Consider the following 25000-nt stretch of genomic DNA (forward strand, 5'->3'; position numbering starts at 1 on the left):
ATGGATGCATGGATGGATGGATGTATAGATGGATGAATAGATGGATGGATGGATGTATAGATGGCTGTATAGATGGATGAATAGATGGATGCATGGATGGATGGATGGATGGATGGATGACTAGATGGATGGATGAATAGATGGATGGATGGATGGATGGCTGAATAGATGGATGCATAGATGGATGAATAGATGATAGATGCATGGATGGATGAATAGATGGATGGATGAATAGATGGATGCATGAATGGATGAATAGATGGATGAATGGATGCATAGATGGATGAATAGATGATGCATGGATGGATGAATAGATGGATGGATAGATGGATGGATGAATAGATGGATGGATGGATGAATAGATGGATGGATGGATGCATGAATGGATGAATAGATGGATGGATGGATGACTGAATAGATGGATGCATAGATGGATGAATATATGGATAGATGCATGGATGGATGCATAGATGGATGAATAGATGGATGGATGAATAGATGGATGCATGAATGGATGAATAGATGGATGGATGGATGCATAGATGGATGAATAGATGGATGGATGCATGGATGAATGCATAGATGGATGCATGGATGGATGAATAGATGATGCATGGATGGATGAATAGATGGATGGATAGATGGTTGGATGAAAAGATGGATGGATGGGGCCGTGTGTACAGATGTATGAGAGTGATATACAGTATCTCAGGCCTTGTGGAAGGATGTACGCTGTAAATATCCTCAAACATTCATAGAAACACGTTTGTGTTTTTTCCCAATGATTTGAGCAGGAAACTCCACCGAAACAGCCACGGTTGATGAGAACACACACGAGTTCTTCACCGAACTGTCCGAAGCAGGAACGTACCGGGTTCAGGTCACGACGCTCAGCTCGTCTGGAGACTGCGAGGCCCGAGAGAGTTCGGCCGACACCGGCTTCACCTTCTACCTCAGTATGACCCCTGAGTGACCTCATATATACGTGTCATACAGCCTTCAGAGGGTGCAGAGGTCATGTGTGTGTGTGTTGCAGGTCCGTGGGGCGAGTGGCTGGAGCAGCCGCAGGAGCGTCCGCAGGCGGTCAGTGTGAAGATGCTGGACTCCAGCACGGCCGCCGTTTCCTGGGCTCCGCCCGCTCACAGATATAACGGCAGTCTGATCTCAGTGCTGTCGCTCACCTGCCTGCGGCCCAGCATCAGCCAGCGCATGGAGAACACGTACTGCTCCGAGGTGCCTACACCAGAGATGGCCACTCCAGTTAGTGACTCGGACTCGAGTCGCATTTTATGAGACTTCAGACTTGACTCTGGACTCGACCTGAAATGACTTCAGACTTGACTCGACCTGAAATGACTTCAGACTTGACTCTGGACTCGACCTAAAATGACTTCAGACTTGACTCGACCTGAAATGACTTCAGACTTGACTTGACTCAACCTGAAATGACTTCAGACTTGACTCGACTCGACCTGAAATGACTTCAGACTTGACTCGACTCGACCTGAAATGACTTCAGACTTGACTCGGGACTCGACCTGAAATGACTTCAGACTTGACTCTGGACTCGACCTGAAATGACTTCAGACTTGACTCGGGACTCAACCTGAAATGACTTCAGACTTGACTCGACCTGAAATGACTTCAGACTTGACTCGACCTGAAATGACTTCAGACTTGACTCGGGACTCAACCTGAAATGACTTCAGACTTGACTCGGGACTCGACCTGAAATGACTTCAGACTTGACTCTGGACTCGACCTGAAATGACTTCAGACTTGACTCGACCTGAAATGACTTCAGACTTGACTCTGGACTCGACCTAAAATGACTTCAGACTTGACTCGACCTGAAATGACTTCAGACTTGACTTGACTCAACCTGAAATGACTTCAGACTTGACTCGACTCGACCTGAAATGACTTCAGACTTGACTCGACTCGACCTGAAATGACTTCAGACTTGACTCGGGACTCGACCTGAAATGACTTCAGACTTGACTCTGGACTCGACCTGAAATGACTTCAGACTTGACTCGGGACTCAACCTGAAATGACTTCAGACTTGACTCGACCTGAAATGACTTCAGACTTGACTCGACCTGAAATGACTTCAGACTTGACTCGGGACTCGACCTGAAATGACTTCAGACTTGACTCGGGACTCAACCTGAAATGACTTCAGACTTGACTCGACTCGACCTGAAATGACTTCAGACTTGACTCGACTCGACCTGAAATGACTTCAGACTTGACTCGGGACTCAACCTGAAATGACTTCAGACTTGACTCGACTCGACCTGAAATGACTTCAGACTTGACTCTGGACTCGACCTGAAATGACTTCAGACTTGACTCTGGACTCGACCGGAGATGACTTCAGACTTGACCCGACCTGAAATGACTTCAGACTTGACTCGGGACTCAACCTGAAATGACTTCAGACTTGACTCTGGACTCAACCTGAAATGACTTCAGACTTGACTCTGGAATCGACCGCAGATGACTTCAGACTTGACCCGACATGAAATGACTTCAGACTTGACTCGGGACTCAACCTGAAATGACTTCAGACTTGACTTGACTCGACCTGAAATGACTTCAGACTTGACTTGACTCAACCTGAAATGACTTCAGACTTGACTTGACTCAACCTGAAATGACTTCAGACTTGACTCTAGTCTCGACCTGAAATGACTTCAGACTTGACTCTGGACTTTACCTAAAATGACTTCAGACTTGACTCTGGACTCGACCTGAAATGACTTCAGACTTGACTCTAGTCTCGACCTGAAATGACTTCAGACTTGACTCTGGACTCGACCTGAAATGACTTCAGACTTGACTTGACTCAACCTGAAATGACTTCAGACTTGACTCTGGTCTCGACCTGAAATGACTTCAGACTTGACTCGGGACTCGACCTGAAATGACTTCAGACTTGACTCGACTTGACCTGAAATGACTTCAGACTTGACTCTGGACTCGACCTGAAATGACTTCAGACTTGACTCTGGACTCGACCTGAAATGACTTCAGACTTCGACCTGAAATGACTTCAGACTTGACTCTGGACTCGACCTGAAATGACTTCAGACTTGACTCTGGACTCGACCTGAAATGACTTCAGACTTGACTCGGGACTCGACCTGAAATTACCTCAGACTTGACTCGACTCGACCTGAAATGACTTCAGACTTGACTCGGGATTCAACCTGAAATGACTTCAGACTTGACTCTGGACTCGACCTGAAATGACTTCAGACTTGCCTAGGGACTCGACCTGAAATGACTTCAGACTTGACTCGGGACTCGACCTGAAATGACTTCAGACTTGACTCGACTGGACCTGAAATGACTTCAGACTTGACTCGGGACTCGACCTGAAATGACTTCAGACTTGACTCTGGACTCGACCTGAAATGACTTCAGACTTGACTCTGGACTTGACATGAAATGACTACAGACTTGACTCTGGACTCGACATAAAATGACTACAGACTTGACTCTGGACTCGACCTGAAATTACTTCAGACTTGACTCGACTCGACCTGAAATTACTTCAGAATTGACTCGGGACTTGACCTGAAATTACTTCAGACTTGACTCAGGACTCGACCTGAAATTACTTCAGACTTGACTCGACCTGAAATGACTTCAGACTTGACTCGACCTGAAATGACTTCAGACTTGACTCGGGACTCGACCTGAAATGACTTCAGACTTGACTCGGGACTCGACCTGAAATGACTTCAGACTTGACTCGGGACTCGACCTGAAATGACTTCAGACTTGACTCGACCTGAAATGACTTCAGACTTGACTCGACTCGACCTGAAATGACTTCAGACTTGACTCGACCTGAAATGACTTCAGACTTGACTCGGGACTCGACCTGAAATGACTTCAGACTTGACTCGGGACTCGACCTGAAATGACTTCAGACTTGACTCGACTGGACCTGAAATGACTTCAGACTTGACTCAGGACTCGACCTGAAATGACTTCAGACTTGACTCTGGACTCGACCTGAAATGACTTCAGACTTGACTCGACCTGAAATGACTTCAGACTTGACTCGACCTGAAATGACTTCAGACTTGACTCGGGACTCGACCTGAAATGACTTCAGACTTGACTCGGGACTCGACCTGAAATGACTTCAGACTTGACTCGGGACTCGACCTGAAATGACTTCAGACTTGACTCGACCTGAAATGACTTCAGACTTGACTCGACTCGACCTGAAATGATTTCAGACTTGACTCGACTCGACCTGAAATGACTTCAGACTTGACTCGACCTGAAATGACTTCAGACATGACTCGACCTGAAATGACTTCAGACTTGACTCGGGACTCGACCTGAAATGACTTCAGACTTGACTCGACTGGACCTGAAATGACTTCAGACTTGACTCGGGACTCGACCTGAAATGACTTCAGACTTGACTCTGGACTTGACATGAAATGACTACAGACTTGACTCTGGACTCGACATAAAATGACTACAGACTTGACTCTGGACTCGACCTGAAATTACTTCAGACTTGACTCGACTCGACCTGAAATTACTTCAGAATTGACTCGGGACTTGACCTGAAATTACTTCAGACTTGACTCAGGACTCGACCTGAAATTACTTCAGACTTGACTCGACCTGAAATGACTTCAGACTTGACTCGACCTGAAATGACTTCAGACTTGACTCGGGACTCGACCTGAAATGACTTCAGACTTGACTCGGGACTCGACCTGAAATGACTTCAGACTTGACTCGGGACTCGACCTGAAATGACTTCAGACTTGACTCGACCTGAAATGACTTCAGACTTGACTCGACTCGACCTGAAATGACTTCAGACTTGACTCGACTCGACCTGAAATGACTTCAGACTTGACTCGACCTGAAATGACTTCAGACTTGACTCGACCTGAAATGACTTCATACTTGACTCGGGACTCGACCTGAAATGACTTCAGACTTGACTCGACTCGACCTGAAATGACTTCAGACTTGACTCGACTCGACCTGAAATGACTTCAGACTTGACTCGACTCGACCTGAAATGACTTCAGACTTGACTCGACTCAACCTGAAATGACTTCAGACTTGACTCTGGACTTGACCTGAAATGACTTCAGACTTGACTCGGGACTCGACCTGAAATGACTTCAGACTTGACTCGGGACTCGACCTGAAATGACTTCAGACTTGACTCGGGACTCGACCTGAAATGACTTCAGACTTGACTCGACCTGAAATGACTTCAGACTTGACTCGACTCGACCTGAAATGACTTCAGACTTGACTCGACTCGACCTGAAATGACTTCAGACTTGACTCGACCTGAAATGACTTCAGACTTGACTCGACCTGAAATGACTTCATACTTGACTCGGGACTCGACCTGAAATGACTTCAGACTTGACTCGACTCGACCTGAAATGACTTCAGACTTGACTCGACTCGACCTGAAATGACTTCAGACTTGACTCGACTCGACCTGAAATGACTTCAGACTTGACTCGACTCAACCTGAAATGACTTCAGACTTGACTCTGGACTTGACCTGAAATGACTTCAGACTTGACTCGGGACTCGACCTGAAATGACTTCAGACTTGACTCGGGACTCGACCTGAAATGACTTCAGACTTGACTTGACTCGACAAAAAAAGACTCATGAAATTTTAAAAACAACTCAAGTCTTTAATCCTTATCCATTGTAAATAAATAAAAAATCTTTATTTGAATGTTATAATATCTGCTTCACATGTACGTGACGTGGTAGATCGACCCTTGTTATAGAATTTCATTACGGCTGTCCGTGTATTGCGTGCGACTCGACCTGAAATTACTTCAGACTTGACTCGACCTGAAATGACTTCAGACTTGACTCGACCTGAAATGACTTCAGACTTGACTCGGGACTCGACCTGAAATGACTTCAGACTTGACTCGGGACTCGACCTGAAATGACTTCAGACTTGACTCGGGACTCGACCTGAAATGACTTCAGACTTGACTCGACCTGAAATGACTTCAGACTTGACTCGACTCGACCTGAAATGACTTCAGACTTGACTCGACTCGACCTGAAATGACTTCAGACTTGACTCGACCTGAAATGACTTCAGACTTGACTCGACCTGAAATGACTTCATACTTGACTCGGGACTCGACCTGAAATGACTTCAGACTTGACTCGACTCGACCTGAAATGACTTCAGACTTGACTCGACTCGACCTGAAATGACTTCAGACTTGACTCGACTCGACCTGAAATGACTTCAGACTTGACTCGACTCAACCTGAAATGACTTCAGACTTGACTCTGGACTTGACCTGAAATGACTTCAGACTTGACTCGGGACTCGACCTGAAATGACTTCAGACTTGACTCGGGACTCGACCTGAAATGACTTCAGACTTGACTTGACTCGACAAAAAAAGACTCATGAAATTTTAAAAACAACTCAAGTCTTTAATCCTTATCCATTGTAAATAAATAAAAAATCTTTATTTGAATGTTATAATATCTGCTTCACATGTACGTGACGTGGTAGATCGACCCTTGTTATAGAATTTCATTACGGCTGTCCGTGTATTGCGTGCGTCATAAGAGTCCCATGAAACATGACAGGATCCATCGTGCCATTTGTTCTCACATATGGATTTATTACCGTGTCAGATCGGCTCAATACAAAGAATGTGTGGAAAACATTTCAAGACGCAGGAACGTCCTTTTATTAGAGATTGCGTCCACATAGGTTAGTGACATTAACTCACACAGCTCGCTGTTTTACTGTGGTGTAGCTGAGTGGCTCTTTTGGATTGCCAGTCTGTTAAAACATGAAGAAAATCTAACCTTTAAACCTAGCACTATGTTTTACTTTATCAATCTTTTCGCAGCTTTTCTCTCTCTCTTAATGTAGACATGAGAGAGAGATAGAAAGATGTTAATCCATTTATTGCTTAAAGCGCATATTTTAACGTATCGCAATCAGCATGCGGACAGTTTTCTATTGACTAGAAACTACTAGAAACGTTCGGTTTGATTATTTTCTGATAATGTCTGTCGTCAATAACAACGCTGTGTAACAAACGTGAATGGCGCCATCTTGTGTCCACTCAGCGACTGTATTGAAAATGACAACTTGTCTTGTTGCCAGGACAATAGTTTTTTTGTTTTACATTATAATGGATTATAAGGTAAGGCTGGATGTATCCCTTAGGACTTTTATTACAAACAAAACAGATGATAGAAAGGTCATATTTTGTCTATAAAAAAAAAAAAAAGAAGGATTTTTGAATATATTTATTTTTTTGTAAGACATAAAATGACTTGAGACTCGACTAGGACTCGTGAATAAAGACTCCAGACTTGACTCCAGATGAAAGACTTGTGAACATCTCTGGCGCACACACTCCCCCGCGACTGGACATTCTTACTGGACTGCATGCAAAGTCCAATTGCCAGAACCGAAGTAACCATGTGACCTGCTCTCCTCCCTCTCATAGGAGAATATCACCAGTGACATCATCACCAGCCTGACCCCAGGCGCTCAGTACCGAGTGGTGGTGTATCACACGAACGGGCCGCTCATTAGCCCCGCCTCCGAACCGGTCATCATTGATATAGGTTAGCAACTCTTCTGCTCGTGTTTGTACTGTATAGTGTGAGATGGTGATCCAGTGGGTTAAACCATGGAACTGATATGCAGAAGGTTGCTGGTTCGATCCCAGCGGTCACCACCAGTGTGTCCTTGAGCAAGGCACTTTACTCCATGTTGCTCCAGGGGGATTGTCCCTGTAATACAGGCCAAATGCATAAATAAATAAATAAATGAATATAGTGTGCTCAGTGAGCCCCGCCTCCTGTGACTCACTTGTGCTCTGTGATTGGTTGATCCTCTTTCAGAGCCGTCGGGGGTTCGTGATCTGGTGGTTTATCCTCTCAGTCCCACCGCCGTCATCCTCAGCTGGCAGCGGCCGTATAACGTGGCCTTCCGGAAGTACGTCCTGCAGACCTTCTTCTTCAACTCGGCCACTCAGACGTCTCAGTGGACCACCTACTACGAGATCGCCGCCACCGCGTCCGTCATCGCCTCTGTGGTAAAGAGCAGCTAACACCACTAACATGATTTATTTTGAGATTGTATGAATGTGCTGTGTTCCTAAAATGGTCGCCGAATCATGATCATTCTGCCTTTACTTAAAGTTTTGAGTCTCGTTCCTGTAATCAGTCAATTAACCAGCAGAGATGGGTAATTATGATGCGCGCAGTCACAGCGTGAGAAATAGAGATGCAATGCTCTGTGTAATTATTATAATCATATTTAATGATACACCACAGTGTCTCGCGTTCAAAGTGAGACTGAGGATGAACACACGGGGTTGAGTCTCTAATTAAATCAGCGTGAGATCCTGCAAAGGTCAGACTAATGGACCGACACACTCACACCAGACACGATATTAGCCTGTGGGCGGAGTCTCTCTGCAATAGCACTGCATTCGCAATCAAATCAATCAAAAACCACAGCCAATTAGAAGAGTGTGTGGGTGGAGTCTCTCTGCAAGAGCACTGCACTCGCAATCAAATCAATCAAAAACACAGCCAATCAGAAGAGTGTGTGGGTGGAGTCTCTCTGCAAGAGCACTGCACTCGCAATCAAATCAATCAAAAACCACAGCCAATCAGAAGAGTGTGTGGGCGGAGTCTCTCTGCAAGAGCACTGCACTCGCAATCAAATCAATCAAAACGCGCAGCCAATCAGAAGAGAGTGTGGGCGGAGTCTCTGCAATAGCACTGCACTCACAACCAAATCAATCAAAAATCACAGCCAATCAGAAGAGAGTGTGGGCGGAGTCTCTCTGCAATAGCACTGCACTCACAACCAAATCAATCAAAAATCACAGCCAATCAGAAGAGAGTGTGGGCGGAGTCTCTCTGCAATAGCACTGCACTCGCAATCAAATCAATCAAAAACCACAGCCAATCAGAAGAGTGTGTGGGCGGAGTCTCTCTGCAAGAGCACTGCACTCGCAATCAAATCAATCAAAAACCACAGCCAATCAGAAGAGAGTGTGGGCGGAGTCTCTCTGCAAGAACACTGCACTTGCAATCAAATCAATCAAAAACCACAGCCAATCAGAAGAGAGTGTGGGCAGAGTCTCTCTGCAAGAGCACTGCACTCGCAATCAAATCAATCAAAACACGCAGCCAATCAGAAGAGCGTGTGGGCGGAGTCTCTCTGAAAGAGCACTGCACTTGTAACCAAATAATAAAAATTAATAAATATTACACAATTTTTACATTATGAAAAATACATACTGAGCGACTGTTATTTCAGTTTCATTGATGTACTATTTTATGTTTTTTAAATTTTTTGTCCTAAGCCTAATCAGGACAAGCTCCGCCCATCAGCTGGAGTCATTCGGCTGCAGTGAGCACCACTTGTCATCAATACCTCGTGTCATGAATCGATTCTCTCGTATCCCACAGAGAGTGACGGATCTGCTGCCGGCCTGGTACTACAACTTCCGTGTCACGATGGTGACGTGGGGCGATCCGCCTATGAGCTGCTGCGATGGCTCCACCGTCAGCTTCGTTACAGCTCCGGAAGCTCCTCACATCTCGTCGGTGGAGTACTCTCACGGGATGCTGTACGTGCGCTGGACCTACGGCGATCTGTTCACCGACCTGTCGCACTCACGCATGCTGCACTGGCAGGTGACGGCGGAAGGCAAGAAGGGCTCGCGCAGACGCTACTCTATCGACGTGAGTACGAGTGCATCAGGTGTTATGGGAAGTGTTCCCGGTGCCGGCTGACCTAGCTAATGCAGCCTAACAATCATTTAACAGATTTGAATAATAGAAATTGATAATGTTTTATGTGTATGCCATAGTAAAGAGATGTGTTTTTAGTCTAGATTTAAAATGACTGAGTGCATGGAGTTTGTTTATTAAGTGAGCAGGGCAACCACCCAGTAGAGACACTTGGACACGAGTCACACGACTCACTCACTCGGACACGAGTCACACGACTCACTCATTCGGACACGAGTCACACGACTCACTCACTCGGACACGAGTCACACGACTCACTCACTCGGACACACGTCACACGACTCACTCACTCGGACACACGTCACACGACTCACTCACTCGGACACGAGTCACACGACTCACTCACTCGGACACGAGTCACACGACTCACTCACTCGGACACACGTCACACAACTCACTCACTCGGACATGCGTCACACGACTCACTCACTCGGACACACGTCACACGACTCACTCACTCGGACACGAGTCACACAACTCACTCACTCGGACACGAGTCACACAACTCACTCACTCGGACACGCGTCACACGACTCACTCACTGGGACACGAGTCACATGACTCACTCACTCGGACACGAGTCACACAACTCACTCACTCGGACACGAGTCACACAACTCACTCACTCGGACACACGTCACACGACTCACTCACTCGGACACGAGTCACACGACTCACTCACTCGGACACGAGTCACACGACTCACTCACTGGGACACGAGTCACACAACTCACTCACTCGGACACGAGTCACACGACTCACTCACTGGGACACGAGTCACACAACTCACTCACTCGGACACGAGTCACACAACTCACTCACTCGGACACGAGTCACACAACTCACTCACTCGGACACACGTCACACGACTCACTCACTCGGACACGAGTCATACGACTCACTCACTCGGACACGAGTCACACGACTCACTCACTCGGACACACGTCACACAACTCACTCACTCGGACATGCGTCACACGACTCACTCACTCGGACACACGTCACACGACTCACTCACTCGGACACGAGTCACACGACTCACTCACTCGGACACGAGTCACACGACTCACTCACTCGGACACACGTCACACAACTCACTCACTCGGACATGCGTCACACGACCCACTCACTCGGACACACGTCACACGACTCACTCACTCGGACACGAGTCACACAACTCACTCACTCGGACACGAGTCACACGACTCACTCACTGGGACACGCGTCACACGACTCACTCACTCGGACACGAGTCACACGACTCACTCATTCGGACACGAGTCACACAACTCACTCACTCGGACACGAGTCACACGACTCACTCACTGGGACACGAGTCACACGACTCACTCACTCGGACACGAGTCACACGACTCACTCATTGGGACACGCGTCACACGACTCACTCACTCGGACACGAGTCACATGACTCACTCATTCGGACACGAGTCACATGACTCACTCACTCGGACACGAGTCATACGACTCACTCACTCGGACACGAGTCACACGACTCACTCACTCGGACACACGTCACACAACTCACTCACTCGGACATGCGTCACACGACTCACTCACTCGGACACACGTCACACGACTCACTCACTCGGACACGAGTCACACGACTCACTCACTCGGACACGAGTCACACGACTCACTCACTCGGACACACGTCACACAACTCACTCACTCGGACATGCGTCACACGACTCACTCACTCGGACACACGTCACACGACTCACTCACTCGGACACGAGTCACACAACTCACTCACTCGGACACGAGTCACACGACTCACTCACTGGGACACGCGTCACACGACTCACTCACTCGGACACGAGTCACACGACTCACTCATTCGGACACGAGTCACACAACTCACTCACTCGGACACGAGTCACACGACTCACTCACTGGGACACGAGTCACACGACTCACTCACTCGGACACGAGTCACACGACTCACTCATTGGGACACGCGTCACACGACTCACTCACTCGGACACGAGTCACATGACTCACTCATTCGGACACGAGTCACATGACTCACTCATTCGGACACGAGTCACAAGGCTCACTCTCTCGGACACGAGTCACACGACTCAATCACTGGGACACGCGTCACACGACTCACTCACTCGGACACGAGTCACACGACTCACTCATTGGGACACGCGTCACACGACTCACTCACTCGGACACGAGTCACATGACTCACTCATTCGGACACGAGTCACATGACTCACTCACTCGGACACGAGTCATACGACTCACTCACTCGGACACGAGTCACACGACTCACTCACTCGGACACACGTCACACAACTCACTCACTCGGACATGCGTCACACGACTCACTCACTCGGACACACGTCACACGACTCACTCACTCGGACACGAGTCACACGACTCACTCACTCGGACACGAGTCACACGACTCACTCACTCGGACACACGTCACACAACTCACTCACTCGGACATGCGTCACACGACTCACTCACTCGGACACACGTCACACGACTCACTCACTCGGACACGAGTCACACAACTCACTCACTCGGACACGAGTCACACGACTCACTCACTGGGACACGCGTCACACGACTCACTCACTCGGACACGAGTCACACGACTCACTCATTCGGACACGAGTCACACAACTCACTCACTCGGACACGAGTCACACGACTCACTCACTGGGACACGAGTCACACGACTCACTCACTCGGACACGAGTCACACGACTCACTCATTGGGACACGCGTCACACGACTCACTCACTCGGACACGAGTCACATGACTCACTCATTCGGACACGAGTCACATGACTCACTCATTCGGACACGAGTCACAAGGCTCACTCTCTCGGACACGAGTCACACGACTCAATCACTGGGACACGCGTCACACGACTCACTCACTCGGACACTAGTCACACGACTCACTCACTCGGACACAAGTCACACGACTCACTCACTCGGACACGCGTCACACGACTCACTCACTCGGACACGAGTCACACGACTCACTCACTCGGACACGAGTCACACGACTCACTCACTTGGACACGCTTCACACGACTCACTCACTCGGACACGCTTCACACGACTCACTCACTCGGACATGCGTCATTAGGATATTAAGTAAAGATCATGTTCCTACCGTAAATATATCAAAAATGTATTATTATGCATTGCTAAGGACTTCATTTGGACAACTTTTTGGACAAGACAAGATTTTCTCAATATTTAGATTTTTTTGCACCCTCAGATTCCAGAATTTCACAGAATAGTCGTATCTTTGGACAAATATTGTCCTATCCTAACAAACCATACAACAATGGAAAGCTTATTTATTCAGCCTTCAAAAAATGTACCCTTATGACTGGTTTTGTGGTCCAGGGCCACATTTGTAACTCTGACGAGAGCTGTCTCAGTGCTATGATACGGTCTAAATCCTCACAGATACCATTTCATAGTTGTGAGGACACTGCCTTTTCTAGTATCTTAGATTGGTCTGTTATTGATTAATTCTGTAGGATCAAGTTGATGATGATGTAGTCGTTTACCACGGTCACATGAGGGTAAAACACTTCTTCTGGGTATTTGATCTGCTCTGGCTCATGGGATTCACCCTCGAGCAACGCTGTGCCATCAGCCTGTAATGAATCCAATTACCCTGCACACATATTTATCTAACGCACAGCCAACGTTTAATTAGCGCTGGCTAAATGTTTCCACACTGAGATCTTCAGACGCCCACCGGCGGCATTTAGAGAGAGAGAGAGAGAGAAGATTCATGTGTGTTCATTTACTCAAGTCATTCTAACATATGCAGGTAATCGGTCAGATGAGTGAATCAAACGAACCAATGAGCAAAGAATCGTTCCTTTGAATCTCTTTAATTAGCACCGCTCACGTTCTCTGAGTATCGAACACTTCCCTTGGCGGATCGTTTGGAGTCAGCGGATCATCTCAAGCGATTGGTGTGTGTTTCAGGTGACTCGCAGCATGATGAAGGCGTCTCTGGCTCTTCCTCCCGGCGACATCTATAATCTGACGGTCACCGCCTGCACGGAGAGGAGCCGCAACACGTCTGCACCGCACATCATGAAGCTCGGTCAGTGTGACGCAAACAAACAAGCTTCTTCCTCAGTGTTTCAATGGAGTCTCTGGAGTCTCAAACACACTCATTCTCTCCTGATCTCCACTGCAGCATCAGCTCTTTCCTCTCAGTGTCTGAAACGCTTCCTTCAGAGATTCAGCCTCTAAGACCCGCCTCTCTGAGAGCTGCTCTGCTGTGATTGGTCAGAAAGCTAGCACTCATTATTATATCTGAATCTCAGCTCTTGACACACAGTGGTACGAACAGTAATGATGGCGAGGGTTTGACCAGATCAATCTCAGCAGAAAACAGCGTCACATGACCAACACTCTTCCAGTGTCAGAGACGACTACAGTGAGTGTGGGCGGGGCTAAGAGACGCTGTTCAGCCAATCACGACCAGAGGCGGGCAATAACTACAGTGAGTGAGGGCGGGGCTAAGAGACGCTGTTCAGCCAATCAGGACGAGAGGCGGGCAATAACTACAGTGAGTGAGGGCGGGGCTAAGAGACGCTGTTCAGCCAATCAGTACAAGAGGCGGGCAATAACTACAGTGAGTGAGAGCGGGGCTAAGAGACGCTGTTCAGCCAATCACGACCAGAGGCGGGCAATAACTACAGTGAGTGAGGGCGGGGCTAAGAGACGCTGTTCAGCCAATCACGACCAGAGGGGGGCATTAACTACAGTGAGTGAGGGCGGGGCTAAGAAACGCTGTTCAGCCAATCAGGACAAGAAGCGGGCATTAACTACAGTGAGTTAGGGTGGAGCTAAGAGACGCTGTTCAGCCAATCAGGACCAAAGGCGGACATTAACTACAGTGAGTGAGGGCGGAGCTAAGAGACGCTGTTCAGCCAATCAGGACCAGAGGCGGGCATTAACTACAGTGAGTGAGGGTGGAGCTAAGAGACGCTGTTCAGCCAATCAGGACCAGAGGCGGGCATTAACTACAGTGAGTGAGGGTGGAGCTAAGAGACGCTGTTCAGCCAATCAGGACCAGAGGCGGGCATTAACTACAGTGAGTGAGGGCGGGGCTAAGAGATGCTGTTCAGCCAATCAGGACCAGAGGCGGGCATTAACTACAGTGAGTGAGGTTGGAGCTAAGAGATGCTGTTCAGCCAATCACGACCAGAGGCGGGCATTAACTACAGAGAGTGAGGGCGGGGCTAAGAGATGCTGTTCAGCCAATCAGGACCAGAGGCGGGCATTAACTACAGTGAGTGAGGGCGGAGCTAAGAGACGCTGTTCAGCCAATCACGACCAGAGGCGGGCATTAACTACAGTGAGTGAGGGCGGGGCTAAGAGACGCTGTTCAGCCAATCACGACCAGAGGCGGGCATTAACTACAGTGAGTGAGGGCGGGGCTAAGAGATGCTGTTCAGCCAATCACGACCAGAGGCGGGCGTTAACTACAGTGAGTGAGGGTGGAGCTAAGAGACGCTGTTCAGCCAATCAGGACCAAATGCGGGCGTTAACTACAGTGAGTGAGGGCGGGGCTAAGAGACGCTGTTCAGCCAATCAGGACCAAATGCGGGCATTAACTACAGTGAGTGAGGGTGGAGCTAAGAGACGCTGTTCAGCCAATCAGGACCAGAGGCGGGCATTAACTACAGTGAGTGAGGGCGGGGCTAAGAGACGCTGTTCAGCCAATCAGGACCAGAGGCGGGCATTAACTACAGTGAGTTAGGGCGGGGCTAAGAGATGCTGTTCAGCCAATCAGGACGAGAGGCGGGCGTTATGCAAATTAGTTACATGTGAGTCTGAATTACTGACGATTCGTTTCAGTTCAGTCTAACAACTTCCCCACATTTTGTCGATACTTTTTGACCTTTTTACAAAGAATCAACAAATAAAAAATGACCGGCCTGCAAAAAATAGCTTATAAATCTTTCATTATGCTACATCATCACCAAATATTGGTTTCAATCTTTTTTGTTAACTTATTTTCTTTCATTAGGACAGGTTTCGTATTAATATTTGGATCTGATTGATCGTAGGCTATATATATCTGAGCTTACATGCCTCAGACTTGAGTGAAAAATGCCTTATTTGTGGATAATTTTACATAAAATATAAAATAAAAATAGCACTGTTTATCACACTAGTGTGTTTTAATGTTTAACCAGGAAAATTGAAAACAAAATAAAAGCATTTAAAAAAAGTTCCTGGTTGAACATTAAAGCACACGAGTGTGATAAACAGTGCTAATTTTTTTCTCCATTTTATGTTAAATTGACTAAATTATCCACAATTGGTCAGTTCCAAAAATAGATACAAATCCCGTCCTAATTAAAAGAAAATACAAATAACGTCAAATCCAATATTTGGTGGAAATGAGGGATTTTTAAAAAAAAATTAGCAGACTGGTCATTTTTGGCACTGGCAGATTTGTTGTTTCAGGCACAAACTCAGTTCATTCAGAAAGCAAGACTTAATATCTTGTGCTTGTGCTTGTCCAGTAAATGCGTCTGGATGTCCTGATCTTTATATATCTGATTCTGAGTTAAAAATTGTTTGTTGCGTTGCTGAGAGTGTGTTTTCTGATTCCAATAATAACTTAATCTCTCACTTCCTGTGCAAACAGGCCAGAATTGATGTGGCAGTTTGTTTCGTCTTCCCTTTTTACTCGTTTTTTTTTTCAACTAGTTTTCTTAGAGGAACTTGTAAGTTAGACATGCGCCTCTTTCACGAACAGAACCGGCTCCTCCGAAGTCTCTGTATGCGGTGAACTCCAGCGCCACGGCCATCACGCTGCTCTGGGCGGAGGAGGGCGTCGTGGACTTCTACCAGATCACCTGCAGACCCCTGGGAACCGGCCGAGATCGCACAGTGAGTGACACACACTGCTTCAGATCTCAATTATTCACGATAGTTCACCCAAAAATCAGCATTAGCCCATGAGTTCCTCTCCCTCAGGTCATCCGAGGTGTGTGTGACACACTTCTGTCAGGCGAACACAATCAGAGTTATATTAATAATGATCTGATCTTCAAAGCTTTATAATGACAGTGAGTTAAGTCAATAAAAGTGCATCCATCCGTCATATAACTGCTCCACACGGCTCCGGGGGTTAATAAAGGCACTTTTATGATGGATAGATGCACTTTTATGATGGACAGATACACTTTTATGATGGATGGATGCACTTTTATGATGGACAGATGCACTTTTATGATGGACGGATGCGCTTTTATGATGGATAGATGCACTTTTATGATGGATGGATGCACTTTTATGATGGACAGATGCACTTTTATGATGGACAGATGCACTTTTATGATGGACAGATGCACTTTTATGATGGACGGATGCACTTTTATGATGGACAGATGCACTTTTATGATGGACGGATGCACTTTTATGATGGACGGATGCACTTTTATGATGGACAGATGCACTTTTATGATGGATAGATGTACTTTTAGGATGGACAGATGCACTTTTATGATGGACAGATGCACTTTTATGATGGATAGATGTACTTTTAGGATGGACAGATGTACTTTTATGATGGATAGATGCACTTTTATGATGGACAGATGCACTTTTATGATGGACAGATGCACTTTTATGATGGATAGATGCACTTTTATGATGGATAGATGCACTTTTATGATGGACAGATGCACTTTTATGATGGACAGATACACTTTTATGATGAACAGATGCACTTTATGGACAGATGCACTTTTATGATGGACAGATGCACTTTTATGATGGATAGATGCACTTTTATGATGGATAGACGCACTTTTATGAGGGATAGATGCACTTTTATGATTTGAGCAGGACATTATTAATATCACTCTGATTGTGTTCGTCTGACAGAAGAATGTCACACACCTTGGATGACTTGAGGGCGAGTAACTCATGTTCATTTTTGGGTGAACTATCACTTCAATCTTTGTTAATGAAACATTTTTATTGTTAGTTCATGATAACTCCAGATTTAAAATCTAAAATGACATGCGCTGTTGCCATGACAGCGATGCACTCATGAATAACCAGGCGATCTGAATGTGTGTGTGTGTCTGATCCAGAAGGTGCGCGAGCCGCTGGTCACCGGCGCTCATGTTGTGACCGTTTCCGGACTTCAGCCGTCAACCTCGTACAACTGCAGTGTGACCAGCATCAGCTACAGCAGCGCCAGCGAGCCCGCGCACATCACCATCAGCACAGCAGGTCATCATCACCATCACCATCATCATCATCATCATAATCAGGACCAGTGTTGGGGAAAGTTACTTTAAAAAGTAATGCATTACAATATTGCGTTACTCCCTTAAAAAGTAACTATTTGAGTTACTTAGTTACTACTTCTGAAGAAAAGTAATGCATTACAATATTGCGTTACTCCCTTAAAAAGTAACTATTTGAGTTACTTAGTTACTTCTGAAGAAAAGTAATGCGTTACAATATTGCGTTACTCCCTTAAAAAGTAACTAATTGAGTTACTTAGTTACTTCTGAAGAAAAGTAATGCGTTACAATATTGCGTTACTCCCTTAAAAAGTAACTAATTGAGTTACTTAGTTACTTCTGAAGAAAAGTAATGCGTTACAATATTGCGTTACTCCCTTAAAAAGTAACTAATTTAGTTACTTAGTTACTTTTGAAGAAAAGTAATGCATTACAATATTGCGTTACTCCCTTAAAAAGTAACTAATTTAGTTACTTAGTTACTTTTTAAGAAAAGTAATGCATTACAATATTGCGTTACTCCCTTAAAAAGTAACTAATTGAGTTACTTTTGAAGAAAAGTAATGCGTTACAATATTGCGTTACTCCCTTAAAAAGTAACTAATTGAGTTACTTAGTTACTTTTGAAGAAAAGTAATGCGTTACAATATTGCGTTACTCCCTTAAAAAGTAACTAATTGAGTTACTTAGTTACTTCTGAAGAAAAGTAATGCGTTACAATATTGCGTTACTCCCTTAAAAAGTAACTAATTGAGTTACTTAGTTACTTTTTAAGAAAAGTAATGCATTACAATATTGCGTTACTCCCTTAAAAAGTAACTAATTGAGTTACTTAGTTACTTCTGAAGAAAAGTAATGCGTTACAATATTGCGTTACTCCCTTAAAAAGTAACTAATTGAGTTACTTAGTTACTTTTGAAGAAAAGTAATGCGTTACAATATTGCGTTACTCCCTTAAAAAGTAACTAATTGAGTTACTTAGTTACTTTTGAAGAAAAGTAATGCGTTACAATATTGCGTTACTCCCTTAAAAAGTAACTAATTGAGTTACTTAGTTACTTTTGAAGAAAAGTAATGCGTTACAATATTGCGTTACTCCCTTAAAAAGTAACTAATTGAGTTACTTAGTTACTTTTTAAGAAAAGTAATGCGTTACGTTACTTTTTCTCACCTGGGCTGGGCTGGGCTGGGCTTGTTTTTGTTTTGTTTTTATAACAAAAAAGTTATATTTTTGTGCATCGGTAAAGACCTCTTCATGCCAAAATGTAAATAATAAGCCCCAGGCTGAGGTAAAAATGCAGATTCCCGCATGAACACTAGAGGGCGCAGCTCTGGATAATGGAGAAGAGGATGCAGGAGAAAAAAGTTTTACCAATAAAAACAAAAAATCTAGTAATTTTCATCATCAAAGGTCAGCAGCAAGACAGTGGTAAATTAAATATAAAGGTAGATTATGCATAAAAATAGTTGTTTTATTTAACATTTAATTGTTGGAGGTTTGCATAGTACTCTGATTTAGCATTTGACTGATTTTATTCATTTTGAGGAGGACAGAATCTTTATTGTGCAAGTGAGATAAATAAATGCTCACATTTAGTCTAGAACTACAATAACCATCATGTTCACACACACACACACACACACACACACACACACACACACACACACACACACACACACACACACACACACACACACACACACACACTCACACACACACACCTCTGCACTCACTCTCAACATGAGGACAGGAGAGCTGTCAGTCAAATTAATGTGGAAAAGTAACTTTTGTTGTAAATTTGAAAAGTAATGCGTTACTTTACTAGTTGCTTGGAAAAAGTGATATTATTACGTAACTCAAGTTACTTGTAATGCGTTTCCCCCAACACTGATCAGGACACTACAGGCCAGAGCACAGGTCAGGTCTGATACACGCGCGTGTGTGTGTGTGTGTGTGTGTGTGTGTGTGTGTGTGTGTGTGTGTGTGTGTGTGTGTGTGTGTTGCAGTGCGTGAGATGAACCCGAGCGTGGCGGCCATCTCTGCGCTGGCGGTCCTCAGCATTCTCCTCATCAGTCTGCTGGTGCTCTTCCTGCTGGTGTTGCGCAAGAAACACATGGAGCTGAGCCGGTGAGTTAATTCCCTTAAACACTTAGCCGTGAGATGGTGGTCGAGTGGGTTAAACCATGGAACTGATATGCAGAAGGTTGCTGGTTCGATCCCAGCGGTCACCACCAGTGTGTCCCTGAGCAAGGCACTTTACTCCATGTTGCTCCAGGGGGATTGTCCCTGTAAGTCACTTTGGATAAAAGCGTTTGCCAAAATGCATAAATATAAAAAGTCATGAAGTATATAACTAACACCGATCAGGCATAACACTGATGATCTCTGATATATTAGGCAGCAAGTGAACATTTTGTGCTCAGAGTTGATGTGTTAGAAGCAGGAAAAATGGGCAAGATTTGTGCGAGTTTGACAAGGGCTGGATTGTGATTGGGTCAGAGCATCTCCAAAACTGCAGCTCTTGTGGGGTGTTCCCGGTCTGCAGTGGTCAGTCTCTATCAAAAGTGCTCCAAGGAAGGACCAGTGGAGAACCGGCCACAGGGTCATGAAGGACCAGTGGAGAACCGGCCACAGGGTCATGGAGGACCAGTGGAGAACCGGCCACAGGGTCATGGAGGACCAGTGGAGAACCGGCCACAGGGTCATGGAGGACCAGTGGAGAACCGGCCACAGGGTCATGAAGGACCAGTGGAGAACCGGCCACAGGGTCATGAAGGACCAGTGGAGAACCGGCCACAGGGTCATGGAGGACCAGTGGAGAACCGCCCACAGGGTCATGAAGGACCAGTGGAGAACCGGCCACAGGGTCATGGAGGACCAATGGAGAACCGGCCACAGGGTCATGAAGGACCAGTGGAGAACCGGCCACAGGGTCATGGAGGACCAGTGGAGAACCGGCCACAGGGTCATGAAGGACCAGTGGAGAACCGGCCACAGGGTCATGGAGGACCAGTGGAGAACCGGCCACAGGGTCATGGAGGACCAGTGGAGAACCGCCCACAGGGTCATGAAGGACCAGTGGAGAACCGGCCACAGGGTCATGAAGGACCAGTGGAGAACCGCCCACAGGGTCATGGAGGACCAGTGGAGAACCGGCCACAGGGTCATGAAGGACCAGTGGAGAACCGGCCACAGGGTCATGAAGGACCAGTGGAGAACCGGCCACAGGGTCATGGAGGACCAGTGGAGAACCGGCCACAGGGTCATGAAGGACCAGTGGCGAACCGGCCACAGGGTCATGGAGGACCAGTGGAGAACCGGCCACAGGGTCATGAAGGACCAGTGGAGAACCGGCCACAGGGTCATGAAGGACCAGTGGAGAACCGGCCACAGGGTCATGGAGGACCAGTGGAGAACCGGCCACAGGCTCATGGAGGACCAGTGGAGAACCGGCCACAGGATCATGAAGGACCAGTGGAGAACCGGCCACAGGGTCATGAAGGACCAGTGGAGAACCGGCCACAGGCTCATGGAGGACCAGTGGAGAACCGGCCTCAGGGTCATGAAGGACCAGTGGAGAACCGGCCACAGGGTCATGAAGGACCAGTGGAGAACCGGCCACAGGGTCATGAAGGACCAGTGGAGAACCGGCCACAGGGTCATGAAGGACCAGTGGAGAACCGGCCACAGGGTCATGGAGGACCAGTGGAGAACCGGCCACAGGGTCATGAAGAACCAGTGGAGAACCGGCCACAGGGTCATGGAGGACCAGTGGAGAACCGGCCACAGGGTCATGGAGGACCAGTGGAGAACCGGCCACAGGGTCATGAAGGACCAGTGGAGAACCGGCCACAGGGTCATGAAGGACCAGTGGAGAACCGGCCACAGGGTCATGAAGGACCAGTGGAGAACCGGCCACAGGGTCATGAAGGACCAGTGGAGAACCGGCCACAGGGTCATGAAGAACCAGTGGAGAACCGGCCACAGGGTCATGGAGGACCAGTGGAGAACCGGCCACAGGGTCATGGAGGACCAGTGGAGAACCGGCCACAGGGTCATGAAGGACCAGTGGAGAACCGGCCACAGGGTCATGAAGGACCAGTGGAGAACCGGCCACAGGGTCATGAAGGACCAGTGGAGAACCGGCCACAGGGTCATGAAGGACCAGTGGAGAACCGGCCACAGGGTCATGGAGGACCAGTGGAGAACCGGCCACAGGGTCATGAAGGACCAGTGGAGAACCGGCCACAGGGTCATGAAGGACCAGTGGAGAACCGGCCACAGGGTCATGAAGGACCAGTGGAGAACCGGCCACAGGGTCATGAAGGACCAGTGGAGAACCGGCCACAGGGTCATGGAGGACCAGTGGAGAACCGGCCACAGGGTCATGGGGGACCAGTGGAGAACCGGCCACAGGGTCATGGGGGACCAGTGGAGAACCGGCCACAGGGTCATGGAGGACCAGTGGAGAACCGGCCACAGGGTCATGGAGGACCAGTGGAGAACCGGCCACAGGGTCATGGGGGACCAGTGGAGAACCGGCCACAGGGTCATGGAGGACCAGTGGAGAACCGGCCACAGGGTCATGAAGGACCAGTGGAGAACCGGCCACAGGGTCATGAAGGACCAGTGGAGAACCGGCCACAGGGTCATGAAGGACCAGTGGAGAACCGGCCACAGGGTCATGGAGGACCAGTGGAGAACCGGCCACAGGGTCATGAAGGACCAGTGGAGAACCGGCCACAGGGTCATGGAGGACCAGTGGAGAACCGGCCACAGGGTTATGAAGGACCAGTGGAGAACCGGCCACAGGGTCATGAAGGACCAGTGGAGAACCGGCCACAGGGTCATGAAGGACCAGTGGAGAACCGGCCACAGGGTCATGAAGGACCAGTGGAGAACCGGCCACAGGGTCATGAAGGACCAGTGGAGAACCGGCCACAGGGTCATGAAGGACCAGTGGAGAACCGGCCACAGGGTCATGAAGGACCAGTGGAGAACCGGCCACAGGGTCATGAAGGACCAGTGGAGAATATTAACATTAAAACCCATTTAAGCCCACCGTTTATAGTTGTCATTTTAGTTTTGTAAGTATTTTTCTAGATATTATCCATGTTTTATATCTCAATGACACGCAAGAAAACAACCAAATAAAGGATTTCAAGAGAAAAAAAAGGTATTAACTTCCTTCCTGTCACATGACTTCCAGGAAGCATAGCGAAGGCAAACCTTCCCAAAGAAAGGTTATTTTCATGTTACTAATAAGTATTTTTTGTTGACATATATATATCTACATAATCGTGAAGGTCTCTAGAATCATCCAAACAAAACTAATCTTACAGATCTATCGTTTTTTTGTACACTTAGTCAAAAGTCTCTGTAGTTGCCGGTGGGCAAATGACTTGTAAGTAGATATAATGGGGAAATGGGCTATACTGTGTTAACAGGTTAATAAATCAAGATTTTTGGCCTTTAGTGCTTTTAGCTTTCATAATATCCCACCTAAAACATAACTTAACCCTTTAACTGACTTCTCTACTGTACATTAGACCTTAATTTGATAGGGAATAATATCATATTTTATGATATTATGTCTTGTAAGGGCCAAAATATTGAGGACCCTTCATCCAGTTTGGAATGGATGTTTCAATCTAATCAGACCCTCATTCTCTTTATGACTAGAGCTTATGATTCCATTATAATGTGGAAATTCAGACAAGTAATGAGTTTACATTTACATTATTATATGAAGTCACCTACTACACTCAGCCATTGAATACTATGGGAATATTTATTTATTATTGTTATATAGATGTATTTTTTTCGTCATTATATTAATTTATTTTGATTGTTTGTGTAAAGATTGATCTGTTGAAAGCAGTTATTTTGAGTTAGATGCCTAGTCAAATTTGATATTGAAGGGGTGCATACAACATGGTAACACACACACACACACACACACACACATGCCCACTGGCAACTATAGTTGCTGCACATTCAAATACGATTTTCAAGAAAAAAAAACTAAAACTTGGGGAAAATAAATGCAGAACACGTTCACATAGGACACTATTAACATGACTATATGCATGAGACCATTCAGGAAAATTTGGGCAAAAATCATAACCTCATGTCAATATTCATCACATGTCTGCTTTCAGGGAGTGCGGCGCTGAAACCTTCGTGAACTTCGCCTCTTTCGAGCGGGACGGGAAGCTGCCGTATAACTGGTAGGAGCTCTTGTGTGTCTCGCTGTCAATCACACACTGTCACACGGTCGAGCACAAGCAGGTTATCAGTGGCACACACACACACACACACACACACACACACACACACACACACACACACACACACACACACACACATGATTAATATAAGAGCTTAAAGAGGGTCAGTAAAGGCAGATTTTGGGCTGGTAATGAGGTTTTTTCTGCTGAGATGTTCAGAGGATCGTCCTCAGCTGCGTTCAGAAGAGCAGGCCTTAGCAAGTTAAGTGAGGTTTCGTTTATAATTAGGGTGTGTATATCTCGTTTTTTTAAGCATACACTCTTTCAGAAACAAGACTTAAAGGGGTCAAGGCATGGATTTTTTAAATGATTTTAATGTTCCTTGAGGTTTTTTTGCACAAAAACACAAGCGTGTGTGATTATTTTCAACCTTCATTCTGAGCCTTTGATCTGTTTTTAAGGCGCGGCTCCTTTAAGGCGTGTCAGGAAACGCCCACTCTTCTGATTGGCTGACGTCACTGGTGTCCTGAACGGCTTTGGCATCCAGTGTTGGGAAACGTCAGGCGTTAAGCGACTGAACGTCAGTGGGCGGGGTCTATGGTGCAAGTGGGCGGGGT

General features: G+C 46.7%; 1 protein-coding gene across 1 annotated transcript in view; it reads left to right on the plus strand.

Annotated features, from left to right (window-relative positions):
• Positions 1-25000, plus strand: part of ptpro (protein tyrosine phosphatase receptor type O) — a gene marked incomplete at its 5' end in the record, with an annotated part of 51167 nt that overhangs the window by 7844 nt on the left and 18323 nt on the right. Inside the window, 10 exons of the mRNA XM_079818347.1 lie at positions 795-956; positions 1037-1233; positions 7524-7644; positions 7924-8117; positions 9508-9783; positions 13852-13972; positions 16649-16782; positions 17994-18135; positions 20160-20280; positions 24315-24383. Of these exons, the coding sequence (XP_079674473.1) occupies positions 795-956; positions 1037-1233; positions 7524-7644; positions 7924-8117; positions 9508-9783; positions 13852-13972; positions 16649-16782; positions 17994-18135; positions 20160-20280; positions 24315-24383 (1537 nt within the window). The remainder of the gene's footprint in view (positions 1-794; positions 957-1036; positions 1234-7523; positions 7645-7923; positions 8118-9507; positions 9784-13851; positions 13973-16648; positions 16783-17993; positions 18136-20159; positions 20281-24314; positions 24384-25000) is intronic.

The sequence above is a fragment of the Gobio gobio genome, assembly GCF_949357685.1.
Source record: "Gobio gobio genome assembly, chromosome: 5".
NCBI lineage: Eukaryota > Metazoa > Chordata > Actinopteri > Cypriniformes > Gobionidae > Gobio > Gobio gobio.